General features: G+C 42.4%; 1 protein-coding gene across 1 annotated transcript; it reads left to right on the top strand.

Moving 5' to 3' along the window:
• Positions 1-1,661: 1,661 nt before the first annotated feature.
• Positions 1,662-7,432, top strand: LOC125534420 (heme oxygenase 1, chloroplastic). The gene is made up of 4 exons (XM_048697654.2): positions 1,662-2,154; positions 5,582-5,805; positions 6,904-7,011; positions 7,099-7,432. Exons 1-4 carry the CDS (start codon positions 1,701-1,703, stop codon positions 7,189-7,191), a joined length of 879 nt encoding a protein of 292 aa, XP_048553611.1. The 5' UTR covers positions 1,662-1,700; the 3' UTR covers positions 7,192-7,432.
• Positions 7,433-18,457: the final 11,025 nt, after the last annotated feature.

The raw sequence follows: 18,457 nt of genomic DNA on the forward strand, positions 1-18,457 counted from the left end.
CCTACAAACCCAAAGTGATTGAGCATCACTGAAGAGATTGATCCTGCGTGGATCCGACGCTTGTTACCTTTGAAGACTGTGCATCTTCCAGACGGTTAGGCGTTGTGGTCTAGAGCATCCAAGAGGAAATTGTGGATCGCTGAGTGACCGAGTTTGTGAAGGTTTGGAAGTCACCTGAAGACTTACCACGAGTCATTGGACGAGCTCTGTGTGACCTTAGTTCAAGGAGAATACAGTGAGGACTGTGTGTCCAGGACTGTGTGTCCTCAGGTTTAAATACCTAGCCGCTCCAACCAGACGTACAACTGTCACATCAGTTGGAACTGGTCTACCAAATCATTGTCTTCACCAAGCCTACTGGTTCTATTTCCTCATTACTGTGTTGTGTACTTATTCATATCTGTTTGAAGACTTTCGACTGAAGACTTTCTCAATTTCCTCAGTTCAATTTCTTCAGTCTTTTTGTCTTCATCATGTTTATCATGTGTTTACACTTTCTGTACTCCGTGCTTGCTTCTAATTTCATCATGATGACCATGTCTATGTTCTGTTATGTTTGCATCTGAGTACTTATTCCGCTGCAAGTAGTTCTTCGCCAAGGAATTTCCTCACCTTAAAATTCCTCAGTGAAGAATTCATAAAAATTGCCTATTCACACTCCCCTCCCCCCCCTCTAGTCGACTTAACGCACTTTCAATGCTAGTTAGTATGCCACAACAAAAATCATGATCACACTAAGACAAAAGCTCTCTAAAATTTGCCATCTTACTTTCTGATCTTCGAGCTGAAAAAAAATGCTCATGTTGGCACATACATTCGTTGAAGTCACCGATCATGAGCCAAGGTACGCCAAAATTCGGTTTAATCCTCCTTAGCAAACTCCACATAAAGTGTCAATCTTGACTTCTGGGCTCCCCATACACAAAAGTTCCCCGCCACTTCGGACCATGGGGATCATCACGGATAGTGACATCGATGTATCTCACACCATATAAGAGCATTTTTATTTCAATGCCTTAATCCCAAAACAAAGCTATACCAGCTCCTTTGCCTTTACTATCATGCACAATACAATGTTTAAGTCGAAGCCGCCATCTAAGGTTTTTAACTCTCTCCTCGCACTGTCGTGTTACCGATAAAAACACTATCCGCGAATGGTATTGACGCACAAGGCATACAATACAAGCAAGTTCTAGGACCGTCTAGGGCTGCCCAATACCTCTCCAAGAGTTCTCCACCATAGGTTGGAACTTGGAAGGCTGTTCTACTCTCGCCATTAACGCAATGCTCTGGACGGTGGAACGCTGATGGATTGAAATACAGTATGCGTGGATATATACCGGCGAAGGGATCGTCCTTTCAATCCTTCGAACAAGGAGAAATCCTCGCGGCTGGGAGCGATACGTGTAGATGCGGGGATTAAAACTGGAGTGCACGGTGGATTGTGATACAAATTGTACTAGCAAAAACACCGTGGAAAAACACTGTCGTTGTACTGTTTTGTTCCCGTAGCACCTGTTCCGTAGCACCAAATCTGAACCGCAGATGTTAAATCTAATGGCTGAGAATTGCCAAAGTCTTATCTGACTTTGCTCTTGCAAGTCAAAGAATCTGTGTCGTGCTCCTCCATGTGCTCAGGTTCCAACGCCGACTCGCCTTCCCTGGCACGATACCCAGGCGCTATAAGTGAAGCCGCTCCCATGGCACCCGCGGCAGTATCTCGCCACCACCCCCCGCACTTCCCTTTCGCCATCGTCGACTCCATGGCGCTCGCAGCAGCAACCCTTGCCTCCTCTCCGCGCGTATCTATCTCCGTTTCCGCCGCTGGGATGAACAGCAGCGGCCTGTCCATGTCGTTCGGGGCGCGCCGTGTGCCGGGGATTTCTGTGCAAATTCATTCCCAGCGGAGGAGGATGGCCGCGGCGGCAGCGAGAGGGCACGAAGGGGCCGGGAAGACCTTCGTGGAGGAGATGAGGGCTGCGGCGATGCGGATGCACACCAAGGACCAGGCCAGCGAAGGGGAGAAGGAGCTTGAGGGACCGTCCCTCAACGAGCTGGAGCCTAACCTTGAGGCCTACCTGCGCTTCCTCGTCGACAGCAAGCTCATCTTCCAGACGCTCGAGAACATCGTCGACCGCGCCGCCGTCCCATGGTGTGAGTCACAGCAAACCCGTCCTTCCGTCTGGTTTTGTGTAATTAGCTCTGCCAGTCAATTTTTTTGCCTCCTCTAGTGTGTGGCGGGTAGAGATTTCGTGCTACAGTTTATTTTGGTCACAATAATCCATTCATACTTCTTTCTGCTAAACTAAAATCGAATGTACAGACCAAGAGCCAGGATTCAGAGAGAGGCAATTATTTTTGCCATTTCTGATAATGTTTGCGAAAAATATGATATCCTAATACTAATCATGGGCTACTAATCCAAATTAAGGTGTTCAAAGAATTTAAGCCATGATTATTGCGGATGCTTTCGAGATAATACACGCCTAATTTGTTGTAAAACCAGGTATTACACTGAATGTTCAACAGAATGTTGTGTGGTTTTTTTTTTTGCTATTATAAACCTGTGATGAGATGTACTTCAGAATTAAGATTGGATCCGCACAAATTTAATAAAACGTAGGTAGGTTCTCACCTGTTGCGAAGAGGCATGTTCAATTCCTTGGTGATTCGACAATATTTTGTATCTAAAATGCTCCAGGGGAAACACTTCGCTTCAATTTTTCACACTTTCCAGTTTGAATAATCTCATCAACATTTTCTAGTGACAGTGTTCATATATCAAGTCATTATCAACTAAAATTATTTGGAACTGGTGCATTTTTATTCACATTTGCTTGTGATATGGATGTGGTGTATTTGTTTGCTTCACATGTAACGGTACGTATTGCTATAGTGGGTTTTCCTCTACCTGGCAAACATGTTGGAAGCTATATTTGCCATCTTACTCGTGCATGTGAAGTCTCTCCATCTAGAATGTTTTTTTTCTTTTTTCAAAAAGGAGGATTACCCCGGCCTCTACATTTAGAATGATAATTGAAGACTTTTTTTCATTGATGGCTTTCAATGCCTTTTTGCAAATTGATCTTTGAAAATCAGTGCTCTAAATAGCGCTGGGCACTATGCTGGCGGCACGGTGGCGCATAGCCAGGGCTAGATGGCTGGCTTCTTTTACATCACTGTTTGCAGTGCAACCTCCGTCTCACTATTTGTGTTGACATACTTAGCAGAAACCCTTATGTATCATGCACTACCGGATTTGGCACCTTTGCCGAGTATCAAAAAGACTTGATCTGTAAACCCAAAATAAAACTTGGCAAAAACTTTGCCGACTGTTACACTCGGCAAATAGGACACGGTAAAAATATTGTCGACAAAGAACATTTCCCGAGTCTATAAAGCCCAGAACTCGGCAAAGTCTTTGCCTAGTATCTTTCTGCATCTCTCTGCAAAAAAGCACCCTTGACGGCCGGTCGACGCTAATGGAGAGCCCTCGTGACATCATATTTGCTGAGTGTTTAAGCCCATACACTGCAAAGTTCCAAAAGATTGCCGAGTGTATTTTTGAAATACACAACAAAGTTTCAAAAACATTGCTGAGTGTATTACAGAAAACACACGACAAATATTCAAAAACTTTACAGTGTGTATTTTCAAAATACACGGCGGTTCTGGACTATTTGCCGAGTGTATTTTGTGAAAAATTTGCCGAGTATTTTGGAATACACTCGACAAAACGATTGCCGGCCTGACCATTTTGTCAGAGAGGCGCCCAGATGCTACTAGATTCTGCCATGTGGCACCTTGACTGAGTGTAACACTCGGTAAAGGCCCCAGTTTTATTTTTATTTTTTAGCTGTTTTGTTTCAAATCCCTGCAATTCAGCACAATAAATATATTCTACCATTCTGAAAAGAAGCAGAAACATATATAGAGCACACAATATCTAGCACAAATCCATCAAGTTCCAAAGCACAAGTAGTCCATCGAGTTCCGAAGTACCCAAACATGTACAAATTCATCAAACAAGTTGAAATCACTTGTCCATGAAACATGAAGATCACAAATCCATCAAACACAAGTACTACACAAAGACGAAGGCGTCCATGATGCGATACTACAAATATGAAAGCAAATGTATGAATTATACAATTATAGATTTTGACAAGTTATAGAATTTTACAAGTGTGCTCACCTGATTTCCACAAGTTCCAAATATGTACAAATTAAAAGACTAAACATGATTTTTTTGCAAGTTGAAATTCGCACAAGTTAAAAGACTAAACATAGGAGAACGGTCACATGATTTTTACCGTGTACTCACATGATTTTGACAACTTATAAATTTTGACAAGTGTAGTCATATGGTTTGCACAATAGCAATATGAATAATTCATAAGTTCCAAAATTTCCCAAATTATTAAAGATTGCTATCTATGGATTAAAGACCCACAAGCATGAGTAGCACAACACTAGGAGAACTCGCCTGGAGTCACAGTGCCCTCCTAATATTCGAAGTGTGGTGCTGAGGCGGAGGCTGAGAACCGTAGTAGGCGTCACTGGGCTTTCTTGCAGATTTTTAGAAGAACCGGGGTTGAGCGGCACATTGTTGGATCCAACCGATGGGTGAACCTACAAGCATGGAAAAAGAATTAGCATGAGATGGTAAGCACGAGACAATAAGATGAATGATTGAAAAGCTGCAAGAAAATTTACCAAGCTGGAGCTAAAAGGAGCAAGATGAGGAAACGCCGTAGTTGGAACTGGAAAGTTTAACTCAATGCATGTACTTTGTTTATTCTGCTTAGAGCTGGAAAAAAAGCTCGATGCTCGCGAGCTAAACGAGTAGCTCGTGACTCAACTCGAATCAATTCGAACTCGAAGAATAACGAGTCGAGCCAAGCTTTGGTTTAAGATCGTTTATAGAACGAGTTAAACGAGCCGATCTCACGAGTACTCATGTAACTCGTTAGGCTCAGTACAAAAGATCAGCGAAGCACCCTGCGTCCCAGGTGCACAACACAACGCCTAGACGTTCGAGAAAATTACAATTATTTGGTCATGTATATGTTACTAACTTGCTGATGATTGTGGTCATGTACAATTGGTTGTGGTCAATGGTCATGTACATGGTACTGACTTGATGGTACTGACAATTGTAAGTTAAGTTGGCACATGATTACAATTGTTTGTGAACATTGTACATGTTTAATATGTACATTTTAAATTCCCAAGTAATCATTTTGATCATATTCGTAAGCTTTTATGTTCATATCATTAACGAGCTTAACAAGCTAAACGAGCCAGCTCGCAAGTTGTACGAGTCGAGCCAATTTTGGATTCGAGCTCGTTTTAGTAACGAGTCGAGTTGAGTTAGCTCGTTAACGAAACGAGTTTTAGCGAGTCGAGCCGAGCTGGCTCGATTTCTGCTTATAGAACAATAAATGGCGTAATTACTGGAATCTCATAGTGGTTATGTGACAGATTACCTACCTTTTCCTGCCGTAAGAGCTGGAACATTTCTTTCATCATTGTTAGCTAGATGCTGCTGATTGACATTCTAGTTATCTATGCCTATCAGATGCGGAGTTTCAGAATACTGGGTTAGAGAGATCAGAGGCACTGAAGAAAGATCTGAAATGGTTCAGCGAACAGGGTCACACAATTCCAGAACCATCTGCTTCAGACACTAAATATGCTTCTTATCTGGAAGAGTTGTCTGAGAAGGACCAGCAAGCATTTTTCTGTCACTTCTATAATATGTACTTTGGTCAATCTGCTGGAGGTCGACTGACCGGCAAAAAGGTACCACTTTTCAGCACAAAACCTTATACCAAAACGTTCATGTGATGTAAAATAGTGTGTGTGTTTGAATGGCTTCCCATGTTGTTGTTAACAATGTGTTGTTGGCACTGGTTCTTCTCAATCTTCTTGTTTTGCTGATTCAAATTCCAAAAGAAGATAGTATGCATGCTATTACTTTATGCACTCCGTTGAGGGTTACTTTATATACGGATCTGTTTCATATCTCGTTCTTCTGCTATGTAAATAGTTCTACATTCATTCTATAGCTGGCCATTTCGTTGTGGCATGAATCCTTATATTTACTTATCCAATGCAAATCAGGGCATCATGGCAGACTGTATTCTGTCAGTGTGGTGTGAGCGAGAGTTACATGTTCCTCCATTGATGAATACTCCCTCCGTTCCAAAATATAAGAATGTTTTTGACACTATGCTAGTGTCAAAAATGTCAAAAATGTTCTTATATTTTGGAGTATTTAACCAAAAACTATCACATTTCACGGAAACGTGACAGAAAACTACCACTTTACGATTTTGTATGGAAAACTACCACTTTTGTCCTAATCCGTGGCAAAAAACTACCAAGTCTCGAAACCGGTCGCTTCGCCCGCGCTAAACACCAAACTGACCAGCCGGTCCCACGTTTCAGGTGCCATGTGGTCAACCGACGCCCGCCGCACGTTAACGGCCGTTAACGGCGCGCCCGCGGTCGGAAACGGCGGCTGTCGGTTTGCGTTCAATGCACCAAACCGTGGGACCGGCCATTTGATGCTGATCCTCTGACGACGCCGTTTCCGGCCGCGGATGCGCCGTTAACGGCCGTTAACGCGTGGTGGGCGTCGGTTGGCCACCGTGGCACCTGAAACTTGGGACCGGCTGGTTAGTTTGATGCTTAGCGCGGGCGAAGCGGCCGGTTTCGAGACTTGGTAGTTTTTTGCCACGGATTAGGACAAAAGTGATAGTTTTCCGCACAAAATTGTAAAGTGGTAGTTTTCTGTCACGTTTCCATAAAATGTGATAGTTTTTGGTTAAATACTCTATATTTTGGGACGGAGGGAGTATCATTTAACCTAATAATCATGCCCTCTATTCATGTCAGATTGCTGACAAGATTCTGAACAAGAAAGAGCTGGAATTCTACAAGTGGGAAGGTACCCTGTCCGAGCTGCTGCAGAATGTCCGCACAAAACTTAACCAAGTTGCTTCTGTAAGTCCAAAAGCTTTGATTTCGTGCTCTTTTATTTTTTTGCCCGTGTGTCTCTCAGTGTCTTAACCCGATCACATCTATGGTCAGAGCTGGACCCGGGAAGAGAAGAACCGCTGCCTTGAGGAGACTGTGACGTCGTTCGCCTATTCAGTAGATCGTCTGCGCAAGATATTCACCTGAGCAGAAGATATTCACCTGCCCGTGTGTCTCTCAGTTTCTTGTATCATTTTCTTGTCAGCTGCTGGATCGGATCGTAGTACCACGATACTATGTGATTTTCACTTTTAGTATTGTCAATCTATATATTGAAAAATACAAGAAAGACTTGGGGGCTTACTGTCAAGCACATGAGCTGGTGTGCTAGGCCTCCCAAGTTCAAGCCTCACCACTCTCTTAATAAAATACCACTGTCATTCGTCCACCTTTAGTCTAGTTTTATATATTGAAAAATACTGCAAATCTATTTACATTTTTTAATTATAAAATTGAATTTTGAGCATATTGTATCTCCTTCGTACAGGCCGATCAATGTTACTTTCATATATTGAATATAAATACAAACCCATAAAACAAAATGGCTTAGGCCAACATACTTCAAAGCTAGCTAGTCCTGGTGAATTGTGGCTTGCGAGGGATCGTTCGGCAAGCAAATGTGTAGCTGTCCCGTGGCCCCAGTTTTCAGGTATAGCCGGTCTGCCTTTTTTCCATCGCTACCCCACACATCCCCGTGAACCAGTCTCTCTCTTATTCCTCCAACATTTTCTTCCTGCCTGAGTCTCTGCCCGCTGCTCGCTCAGCTCTGGCCGCCACCGGCCATCTCCTCCACCACCGCATCACCTTGTCGCCGCCCCCATCCAGATCCGATTCCAGCAACATTCGGGGCTATCTTTTGCCAACGAACCAATCGAGCCGACGCCCCCGCAAACCCTAGGATTGAACGCCGGCGCTGCCTCCGATTCTCCCCAGAGGCCACAGCCCACAGCTCCTCCCGCCGCCATTAGCTCCATGCGCGTTCTCCTCTCATCGCCTTCTCTCCAGCGTGCGTGTCCCTTGCGCCGCCCGCTGCGACTCTGGTCAGGGCGTGCGTGAGGTGGTCGGCGGCTGAGAATTTTGTGGTGCGCGCGGTGCATACGACTCTTATCTTCCTGCTGCAGCTGGAGGCGACTGCCGCCATCGCTATGCGGGCCGTCTGTCTCGGTATTCTTCCTGTTTCGGCTACTACGGTTATCTCCATCCGGATTGGTGTGTTCCTTTTCCTTCTTTGTTTGAGATTGAGAGGGCCGGTGCTGTTGTGGTGGTGCTTACACGTCGTCATCATCCGATTGGGTGCTGTGATTTTTGGGTTGTGGCTCGTATGCTGGAGTGGGTTAAGTGTTGCCAAGACAAATGTCTGAATCCTCATAGAAATATTTCCATCCTAATTGTTAGAATGCAAAAACTGAATGATTCTGAGTTCGAATAAATTTTGTATGGGCCCATGCGTTGCAATGGGAGGAAAAAATATCATAATCTCCAATGACCATGATCACATTTGCTGCGCCACCGAGATACACTATCACTGTCAATTTCGTGAAATCATAATCAATTTTTTAAACTCATGAACATATTTGAAATCATGAACAATTTTCAAATTCATGAACACTTTTACAAAGTTTCGAACATTTTATCATGAACATTTTTTGAATACATGAACATTTTATACTTTTTGTAAGCATATATTTTAAAGTTGTGAATGTTTTTTTAACAATTTTCTTGAATCGGCGAACATTTCTAGGATGGACGATCATTATTTTGGAAATTGCTGAAACAATTTTTCAAATTCGCGAATGTTTTTTTATTTAACAAAGATTTTTTTAAATGCATGATCACTTTCCGAATCAGCAAACATTTTATGAATAAATAAACTACTTTGTAAGTCACCAACTGTTTTTGATTATTTAGGATATTTTTTCATTCATGAACTTTCTTTGAATTGACAAAAATTTGTTCAATTTCATTAACATTTTTTAATAAACGAGATTTTTAAAATCATGAACACTTTTTTACTTCCCAAACATTTGTCTTCAAAATTTCAAACATTTTTAGAATAAGAAAACTTTTTTATAAAATCACGAAGATCTTTTGAACCCACAATTTTTTTTTGATTTGTTAAACATTTTATTTTATAAGTGTATGTATATCCTATAAAAATGTTTGTGTATTCACTACAAAAAATTATGTAGTCCGTTGGTAAGTACACACGTGGATTTCGCCCAAAAAAAGGTATGTACGTAGGGTCTTAGATCATGAAACATGTACAAAGAGAGGATCTTGTGCAAGTACAACGTGCTAAAGGATTATAACCTTTCCCAAATATTAACGTTTAATTTTACATGTTGCAATACAGATCGTCGGTATGAAATATAGACGGATTATGCGCCATTGATTAATTTTGCAATATAAATAGCATTTTAAAAATATTGGACATGTAAAATAACATCATATTGAAATTCTGCACATTTTTCTAATCAAATTTCATATATAACATGTTAAAATTGGAGTTGCAGTTTAAAAGATATGGCTATTTGAAGAAAAATATTCTCAATAGACTATGGGGTGATTAACACATATATCGGGGCGGGGGGGGGGGGGGGGGGGGGGGTCATGTAAAACTGTAAAACAACGATTCGTTGTACTTAAATATGAACTGCGGGTTAATTAGCGTACAACTTAGGGGTTCTGTGTAAAATGTGAAACAAACGATTCATTCTGACTTAAAAATGGACCGCGGGTTAATTCATGAAAAAGGCGGGGGGGGGGGGGGGGGGGTTCTGCAAAAAGACGTGACGGACGATCAGAAGCACTATTTGCTTTATTATTATTAGGGTAAATTTTGAACATTAACAAAGGAGGATCATTTGACTAGGTAAATATTGTTTTCTTTCTACGATACACTTGCACTTTCTCGAGAGGAGGATCATTTAACTAGGGAAATATTATTATTATGTGCCTGCATAACGAGTTTGTGGTGGAGGCTGTGCTAATCTTCTAATTCAGAGTTGCTTGGTTTGTTGGTTGCAGGTTTTGTATGGGCACGCCATCCAATCCTGTGTTTTCTCTATTCATGCGTTTTTACAGTGTTGCGATTCAAAGAGGCTCTTAGAAAGCTAATGTGCCTGGCTGCCTGCATATGAAGCTTGAAGAACTGATGTGCCTCCTACATTATGAAGCGACTGTTGCCCAACTAGAGGAAACGAGTTCAATAAGCAATGGTTTAGTTTGGGATCTCCAGCAGCCTCAGAACTTGCTGCATCATAGTTGTACCGTGTCTCCCACATCTGAACCGTGCCTACTCTCACTTGATGTTTATCTAAGAAATTTAGCACCTGACATTAATCGTAGCCTTCATTCTTTCATATATGGTAGCATAGCATTAATCCTATCCTTTGATTCTTTAATATATGGCAGCATCGGGGTTATTTCCTAATTAGTTCAACAAGTCTAACTTTCATAATTTGGTTGCTTCCATTGATGAAACTGAAATTGTACTACCATTCTTTGAGAAGTTGTTAGCTACAGTTTTTTTTAAAAGAAATATGGATGTGGATTATTTTACACTAACTTGTAAGCCACCCTGGGCGTTTGGGTACCCTAACCCGACAAATTACGAGAATTGTCGCGTAATTCGGGTGGGTTAGGGTTCGGTTCTCATTCGGGTATCGGGTTAGGGTATCGGGATAAGGTATTGCCTATTATATGTGGTTATTTATGCACGGGACGTGGTGCTTCTAGCCGCATTTGTTCCGTGTGGTCAGGTAGAACAATGTGCAATACGAAAAATAACAAATCTTGTTCTACAATAACTTACATCATAGTTCTTATATCTGTAGTTATTTAATTATGCACACATGACAAGATGATTTTAGGTCTCATTCGTTCTATGTTGTCAGGTCAAGCAATATGTAGTTCAAAAATTAACAAAGCAGTGGTCGCCCCCTATGTTACCAAAGATGTGTGTGACCATACAAAATAAATTGAAAATGTACGACTAAATCCCGCATTAATGTAAGTGTAACAAAGTGTACTTACCTCCTATCACTGTTTATTGAATTTTATTCTTTTTGTATAGTTCATTGACTAATAATTTTGTAGTGATAAGATAATCTTATTAATACTTTGGTTCAGTTGAACTAACAAAACTCACGATTAAAGGGAGGTATTAAAAGGAGAAGTTTATGCAGAAAGAATGCCCTCACATATGAAAGAAATATAGTATCTTACCTTCATTCCTGTCATTCGCTAGGATCACATCTAGTAAGTAAAAATCATACAGACCATACAGCAGTCTAATAAAGCTTATTTGGATTCTTGGTATTCTAATAGTTTAGAAATGGTTATGTAAGATACTATGTTCATGGTCGTTTGTATTTTTACAATCAGCTTCCTTTTACATTCATGCAATTATTTGCTCATGGCTTCTACTGTCCCTCCTATTTTGGATGTTGTCTTCTTTTCGAATCTGGCTCCTATTTGATACCAGCCATGTTATAAACACTGTCAATAGAGTCTTCCAAATTTGCATCATTTGCACTTAATAGACTTTTTTCCCTGGTGCATAGACAGACAATAAGACCTCAAAAAAATTGAACAACTAGAAACATCCAGAGGAAATTTTATGTTGTGTTTCTGTTTCTCGGTTAAAAAAGTGACAACCTTGAGACAACCTTTATATGTCACATAGGTGCTGACAGTTTTGTGCTTCATATGTATGTGCTTATTTAATCTTAGCTCACTCATTGCCCGGACTTATCCATCTGATTCATGAGTTTCTTAACCATTAAAAAATTCAGGTAGACATAAAGCCAAATCCTTTATCTACACCATGCATTCCACTCGGGCTTAAAAGAACCAGGCTGCGCAATGAAGGCAACCACATAAAGCACCTTAGTTGACTCCTTCCTTTAATACTGGTAACAAATAAATTTGGAGGATGGTTAAGTAACTTTTTCAGGTCTCTATGTTATAAGGGAGCTGTGTATGCATGGCCCTTGGTGCTACTTTATTACTTTTGCTCATCGAGGCATACATACATTTTTTAAAGCAATCAAAATTAAGTTAAATCAGTTGTCGTTATTGCACATCCGATGATAACATCATCAACACCATCAACAGCTAATTTGAAGTTTATCAGGAGTCACCTCTGTTATGCAGTTATACCATAGTTGATGAGTATTGTATGTCTGTGACTTGTGGACTGTTGTATGGAATATGCGATATGCTTTGTCTTGGTAAAATAACTTTTGATTAATACCTTATTTGGAAGTTTCTAAACAGTGAATATGAGTTACATGAGAACATAAGACATTTTTTTAGAGTAAGACATGTTTTAGGGAGGCCCAAATGTAGGAATTGTAATTAGGGGAGGCAAGTGAGAAGGTGTTGATGGGCTAGGGAATTCAAATGAAATTTCCTCTTAGTTCGTGGCGTCATTGAAATTGTTGGTTTTTGAGAAAATTGTTTGAGTACTTCTATTATTATTATTATTTTCATGGATGAAAAATGGCGCAGCAAGGCGTGTGTTTCCTACTAGTACTAGATGAACTGCCAACGATTCAGCAGAGCTCTCGGGGTCTTATCCAGTTCCTACAGCTACAGCTTCTGGAAACTAGCAGCACGTCATGCTGGCTGCCGTTGTGCAAACAAAATACAAAAACCAAGCCATGCACACATAAATAGTTGCATTAGAAATGACCAACCAGTTGAACAGATTACAACCCGATGTTCCAACTTAAAAGTAGTCTTCCAGTGCATGAGCAGCACACATTATTGAAATACATGTATCTTCAGTAGGCAGGGACGCGACAACGGAAGGGGAAAAACATCCAGACCTATAGCACTAGATCGACCAGCAACATAGGACACATATGACAAGCGAAAACATCAAAGGAAAAGAAGATGAGTAACATACAACTTACTCATATGACCACGTACAACTTACTCACATGACCATACGGCACATATGACCACGTACAAATTACACAGTACTTCAGTAAGATCGACTGGAAGACGCGATATGCCCCTGTTGCGGTGGTTTCGTCAGGACGACGGGGCCCTCCTGAGACGTGGGCACCGGTTGGTGCGCGCAGATGCGGGGGTCCCATGCGCAGCCATTCGGGGTAAATGAGGATGGCGAGCCTGTTGGGCCCTGGTGAGTCCGGGGCAGCAATGATGCCAATCCCGCTGTGCTGTTGTGAGCCCAGGTCAGCAAGGATACCAATCTCGTTGCGCGGTCGTGAGCCGATGTCAGCAAATCCAACAAATCTTCAATTTTCATTATACTAGCCGAGATTACCTCATCCTACCAATTTTATTTCCTCCTCCCCAAACATTTTTATTTTCCACAAGATCACAACAAACTGCAGGTCCCATCATGCACTACATCCCCAGCTATGTCCATGGTCATCGCCGAGCAGGAAATCGTGGCTGCCCCCAGCCCACCACTTGGTCGCTCCTCTACCAAACTCCGTCTGTCAGCATGAATTGCTTTGGTTCACAAGTTCGTTTGGCCATACATGCATCTTTACAGAGATATACTCTCCTTTGATGACTCATGTTTGCAAACTGACAATAGTTCTCATTCGTCTCTGTACCACATGTCGATGTGGCTCATGAGTAAGACATTTATAGATAAGCTCGATAAGCACCGAAGAAAGTTTTTCTGGCAAGGTTGCAATAAGAAGAATCGTTACTACCTGGTTAAATGGAAAAGGGTATGTAGATCGAAAGAGAAAGGGGGCCTGGGGGTCAAAGACCTCAGGAAACAGAATATCAGCCTTATGGTGAAGTGGTGGTGGAAACTTGAAACCCAGAAAGGGATGTGGCAAGATCTGGTAAAAGCAAGATATTTGTATAACAAATCTGCGGCCACAGTGTCCTCGAGATATTCTGATTCGCCTTGCTGGAAGGCTCTTCTGAAGGTTAAAGACGTATACATGGTGGGGAGGCGAATTACCTTGGGGGCTGGCAACTTGGCCAGGGTGTGGAAAGACTCCCTGAATGGTCTCCCACCATTTGAATTATCCTTCCCACGGCTGTTTGCAATTTGCACTGATCAAGATTGCACAGTGGAAAAATTCAGTGGTGCTGTGCCCTCTTCGTTCTTTAGACGCCGCCTTGACCTTGATCTGAGAGATCAATGGGATCAAATGCGTGCGTTAATTGTAGGCTTAAACCTTTCTTCTGATAGAGACTCGGTCTATTGGGGGCTTAATAAGAATGCCAAATACTCCACTAAATCTATGTATAAATGGCTGGAGAAGCCGATTAGTGGCTGCAACCATAGAGGGATCTGGGAAGCTAAGCTTCCACTTAAAATCCAGGTTTTCCTATGGCAAATGGCACAAGATGCAGTTCTCACCAGATCGGTGATGAAGAGGAAAAAATGGCCAGGAAACCCTGTGTCTTCCTTCTGTGGCCAACTGGAAACAAGTTCGCATTTGTTTTTCTCCTGCCATGTGGCTCGTGTGGCCTGGAGATCTATAGGTGTGGTCCTGGGGACTGACACATGTCCTAACAATGTTTGGCAATATTATGTGTGGTGTAATATGTTCTTGCCTAAAAGAGATAAGTTCTTCACTGTTGGCCTGGCGGCTGTGGCTTGGGCCATCTGGCTGGCCCGTAATAGAGCTACCTTTGAGAAAAAATTGATTAAATCTCCGTTTGAGATTGTGTTTTCGGCATGTTCCTTTCTTTTGTATTGGGCAGGGCTTCAGAAGTAGGGGGCCGCGGAGGAACTACGTCAAGGTGCAGAGATGATCCGCTCGAGTGCGTCCAGGCTGATGGCGTTGTGTGAGAAGGCCAGAAGTGCAAAATATGATGATGGAGAAGTGCTAGCTTGGTGATTAGCCTGGAGGCGATTCTCCTCGGCTTGCATGCTGTTTGTTTCTCTTAGCGTTCTGAGTCTCTTTTGGTCTCGTGCTTAGCTGGTGGTCAGGGATTTGTATTACTGTATGGTGCTGTCAGGTTTTCGCCCCATAGTGCTCGTCGCGATGGCGGGCGAGCACGGTGGGTTTCCTGGCAGTGCTTTGAACTCGCTACCTCCTTTCCCTCCTCTCTAACTGCCTGGAACTGATATATTTCCGTTTAATGCAAATGGAAAGGGGTACGCCCGGTTCAAAAAAAAATAGTTCTCATTCGAGATGCAGATGCATATGTATCTTCATATATATAGATGTAGATGCAGATGTAGTTCAATGGTGCACACAAGTTCATTGACAGGGACATAGATGTAGTATACAACCGAGGTTATTGACATCTGGGTCCATGATGCTCTCCCTGGAAAAAATATGATGTAATTTTTCACACTAGCATGCACAGTGAAGCTTATATCCTATTTCTTTGTTTTGCACTGCTGCATATTTGGGGAAAACAGTTAGGTGTAATCTATGGAATACTGATTCACCGAATCAACTTGAGCATTGTTATCATGCTTCATATGATTTACTAATGTCTCAAAACATGGAATGGGGGTAAAATAGAGCTGAAACCTGGTATTGTTCCTTGCAGAGAAAACGGGTACCGTCAAGATGTTTCATACTGACATTATTGCTTACCAACTAATGGTGCATTACTCAGGGGATGCACAAGTTTAGATAGAGCAGTTCAGTCCCATTAAGCAGGTAACATTTGTATCATACGAGAAATTAATGATAATGTTCAGAACCTGAGATCCGAATGGCAGCATAATCCACTAGCTTACATTAGATATATGCATGTATGATAGAGCTTAAGCAGGTGTCTAGAACTCTAGATTACAGTGTAGCAGTCTACAATTTGATATCTGCATACTTCCACTGCCATGAGAAGTAGAGATTGACCAAACAAATAAAGAAGATGAAACAAAAAACAACCCACAACACAATATTATATGCATTCGTAAGATCTGAAAGCAAGCATATTCTAGTGTACAATAATTTCATCTTGCATTACATTATACTGACAAATTGTAAGCTAGATCACACTAGTGAATAGGGATAATAGAAACTTGCACGTTATTATACTAATAATCATTGACTCTGTTGTAGCGATGCAATTGAACTAGAAACAGAATTAGAGTAAAGTCTGTTTCAAACCTTGAATTCATGCGGCTAGTCGGATTCAAACCTCAACCTCTTAATCCCTGAAATCGATGTCCTCAACTCACTGATCCCGGTCAATCTTGACCTTGGACCCGTTTGCTGCACCGGGGTAATATCCATCCCAGACGGGATCCTTTTCTACTCTCACTGACATCCCTACCCCACATGTCATATGCATCTTCTTCCCAAGCCCATTCTCTCTCGCTCTCCTGCAGTCAGCGCCGGTCCTCATCCAGCACCTCCTACTCTCCACGTCCGCTGGGCGCTTGAAAGGCGTCAACTCCACGCTGGAGGACATTGCCTCGCCGGTGTCCGCATGCTCCATCTCCTGCTGCGACAGCTAATAGCTACTATAGCGGGGCCTCCGCGACGACGTGAGGCAGATCCAGGATGCTGCACTCGATGTGCAGGGCCATCGAGCGCACCCATGGAAGACATCACGCGCGCGGCTCTCCCTCGAAATCACCTCCACGACGTGCATCTTGAAGAAGGACCGCGACTGCTAGTCGCCCATGAACGACACGCTAATGCCGGAGAACGGCTTGCTGAGGTTCGGGCCGACCATGAGGACACGAGCCGGGACAGTCTCGACGATGCCTCGTCATGGTCGACAGGATGCGGGAGGCCCTGGTGAGCCCATAGACAGCTGCGCCGCTGCCCGTGGAGTCGTCTGGCCGCTGCTGATGTTGGACGGAGCAGACGCCCTAGAAGGCCCCCGACGCGTAGGCACGGGAGCATAGAAGAAGTGAGCGCGACAATTAATGGTAGTAGCCTTGGGTTTGAACACGTCAAGTGCCGTGGAGACCCGCGCCTCGTCAGCAAGGAAAAGAGAGAGAGATTGAGGGAAGAAGATGAATATGACAAGTAGGACCGCATAGTCAGTGAAAATAGCCACAATCCTAGCTGGGATCGTTCTTTTACCGGCACGACAAACAGTATATGGTCGGTTTAGGGTTTGAATTGACCGGGATCGTTAAGTACAGGGTATGAATTTCAGGGATTGTAAGTTTGAGGTTTGATTCCGACTAGCTCTATGAGTTCAAGGTTTATTTTAGATTTTACTCACAGAATTACTTGACAACTGGTCATGTGCCGATCCTTGCAGAAAATACATATTTCCATGGAGCCTTATTTTCAAAACGAACAAGAAACACAATTGAGAACGAGAAGTTATCTACAAAGCATGTTAATAATGCAGAAACGGGAACCATGAATACGTACGAAACATGACAATAACGCAGAAAAGGAATATCTGCAAATATAACATAGAACATGCTCTTGTCTATCCAAAAAACTCAGGTTGTGTGCAACCGATGGGAGGGGACAACAGCGGGTGTTGTGGGAAAGGAGCAGTGGCAAGTGGCATGGAGGTTAGGGAGCTTGACGACAATAGCGTGACACGAGGTCGGTGCCAACATAGTCCACAGCCGAGGTTGGGGTGGCGTGGGCCGGAGCTGATCTTGTGACTTCCAGCATCGAGGTTGGGAAGATGAGAGGTGGAGAGAGTGATATATGAAGCAAGAGAGAGCCATGAATGGTCTGTGACTTTCTTTCTGCATGTAATTTGCTAGGTAAAAATATACAAGTATTTTAGCCTGTTTCAATTATTTTAACATTTTTCCGATTTGATGATTATTATTTTGTCAAATATTATTTCAATTATCTTCATATTCTTTTCCATGTGATACTTATATTTTAAGTGACTTGTTTGTCAAATTATTTTGATATATGATTGTTTTCTTTTTCTGCATGGAGCACATGGCCATATTTAAGTCATGTTCTATTTGAATATATGTTTTGTGTTAATGGATGGGAGACAAATGGATCGTGTCAATATCTTTCGAAAGAAAAGACGGTGGACACCCATATCATTATTTCACTGAACTTAGTGAATACATATCCTACCACATAATTTTGGACATATGGACCATGGTTGTTTCTGAATTCAAAGAGCTTTGAGTCGAGCTGTCAAGGCAACCAAATGGCCATGTGGCTTTACCATGACCAACAGCAGGAGCGAGGTGACTTGATAGCACCATGCAAGAAACATGCTGGCACCATGAGGTAATGTCACAAGCACTTGAAGTTGGTGGGAATCATTGAAGCGCCCTTGACACAAGAATATTTGGAATGCCTTTTACAAGAGGACAGAAGAGGGCGCGCTCCTTATGATAATTGTATACAAAATTTCCATGCAGGACTGTGACCTATGGAACCAGTGTTGAGCTGTTGATAAATCTGCTACGTACAAGAACAACTATGTGAAGTGATATCTCTCAAGTCGTGTGAGATTTGGTCAAAACTATAGGGGTAATTTTTTTTTGAATGAA

This window comes from Triticum urartu, chromosome 2A (assembly GCF_056163025.1).
Source record: "Triticum urartu cultivar PI428250 chromosome 2A, HENAU_Tu73, whole genome shotgun sequence".
Taxonomy (NCBI): Eukaryota; Viridiplantae; Streptophyta; class Magnoliopsida; order Poales; family Poaceae; genus Triticum; species Triticum urartu.

Excerpts from the sequence above, each read along its gene's own strand:
- LOC125534420 (XM_048697654.2), top strand. The coding sequence starts at position 1,701 with ATGGCACCCGCGGCAGTATCTCGCCACCACCCCCCGCACTTCCCTTTC. Across the intron at positions 2,155-5,581 it reads CCGCGCCGCCGTCCCATGGT|ATGCGGAGTTTCAGAATACT; the intron begins GTGAGTCACAGC and ends TATGCCTATCAG. Across the intron at positions 7,012-7,098 it reads AACTTAACCAAGTTGCTTCT|AGCTGGACCCGGGAAGAGAA; the intron begins GTAAGTCCAAAA and ends ATCTATGGTCAG.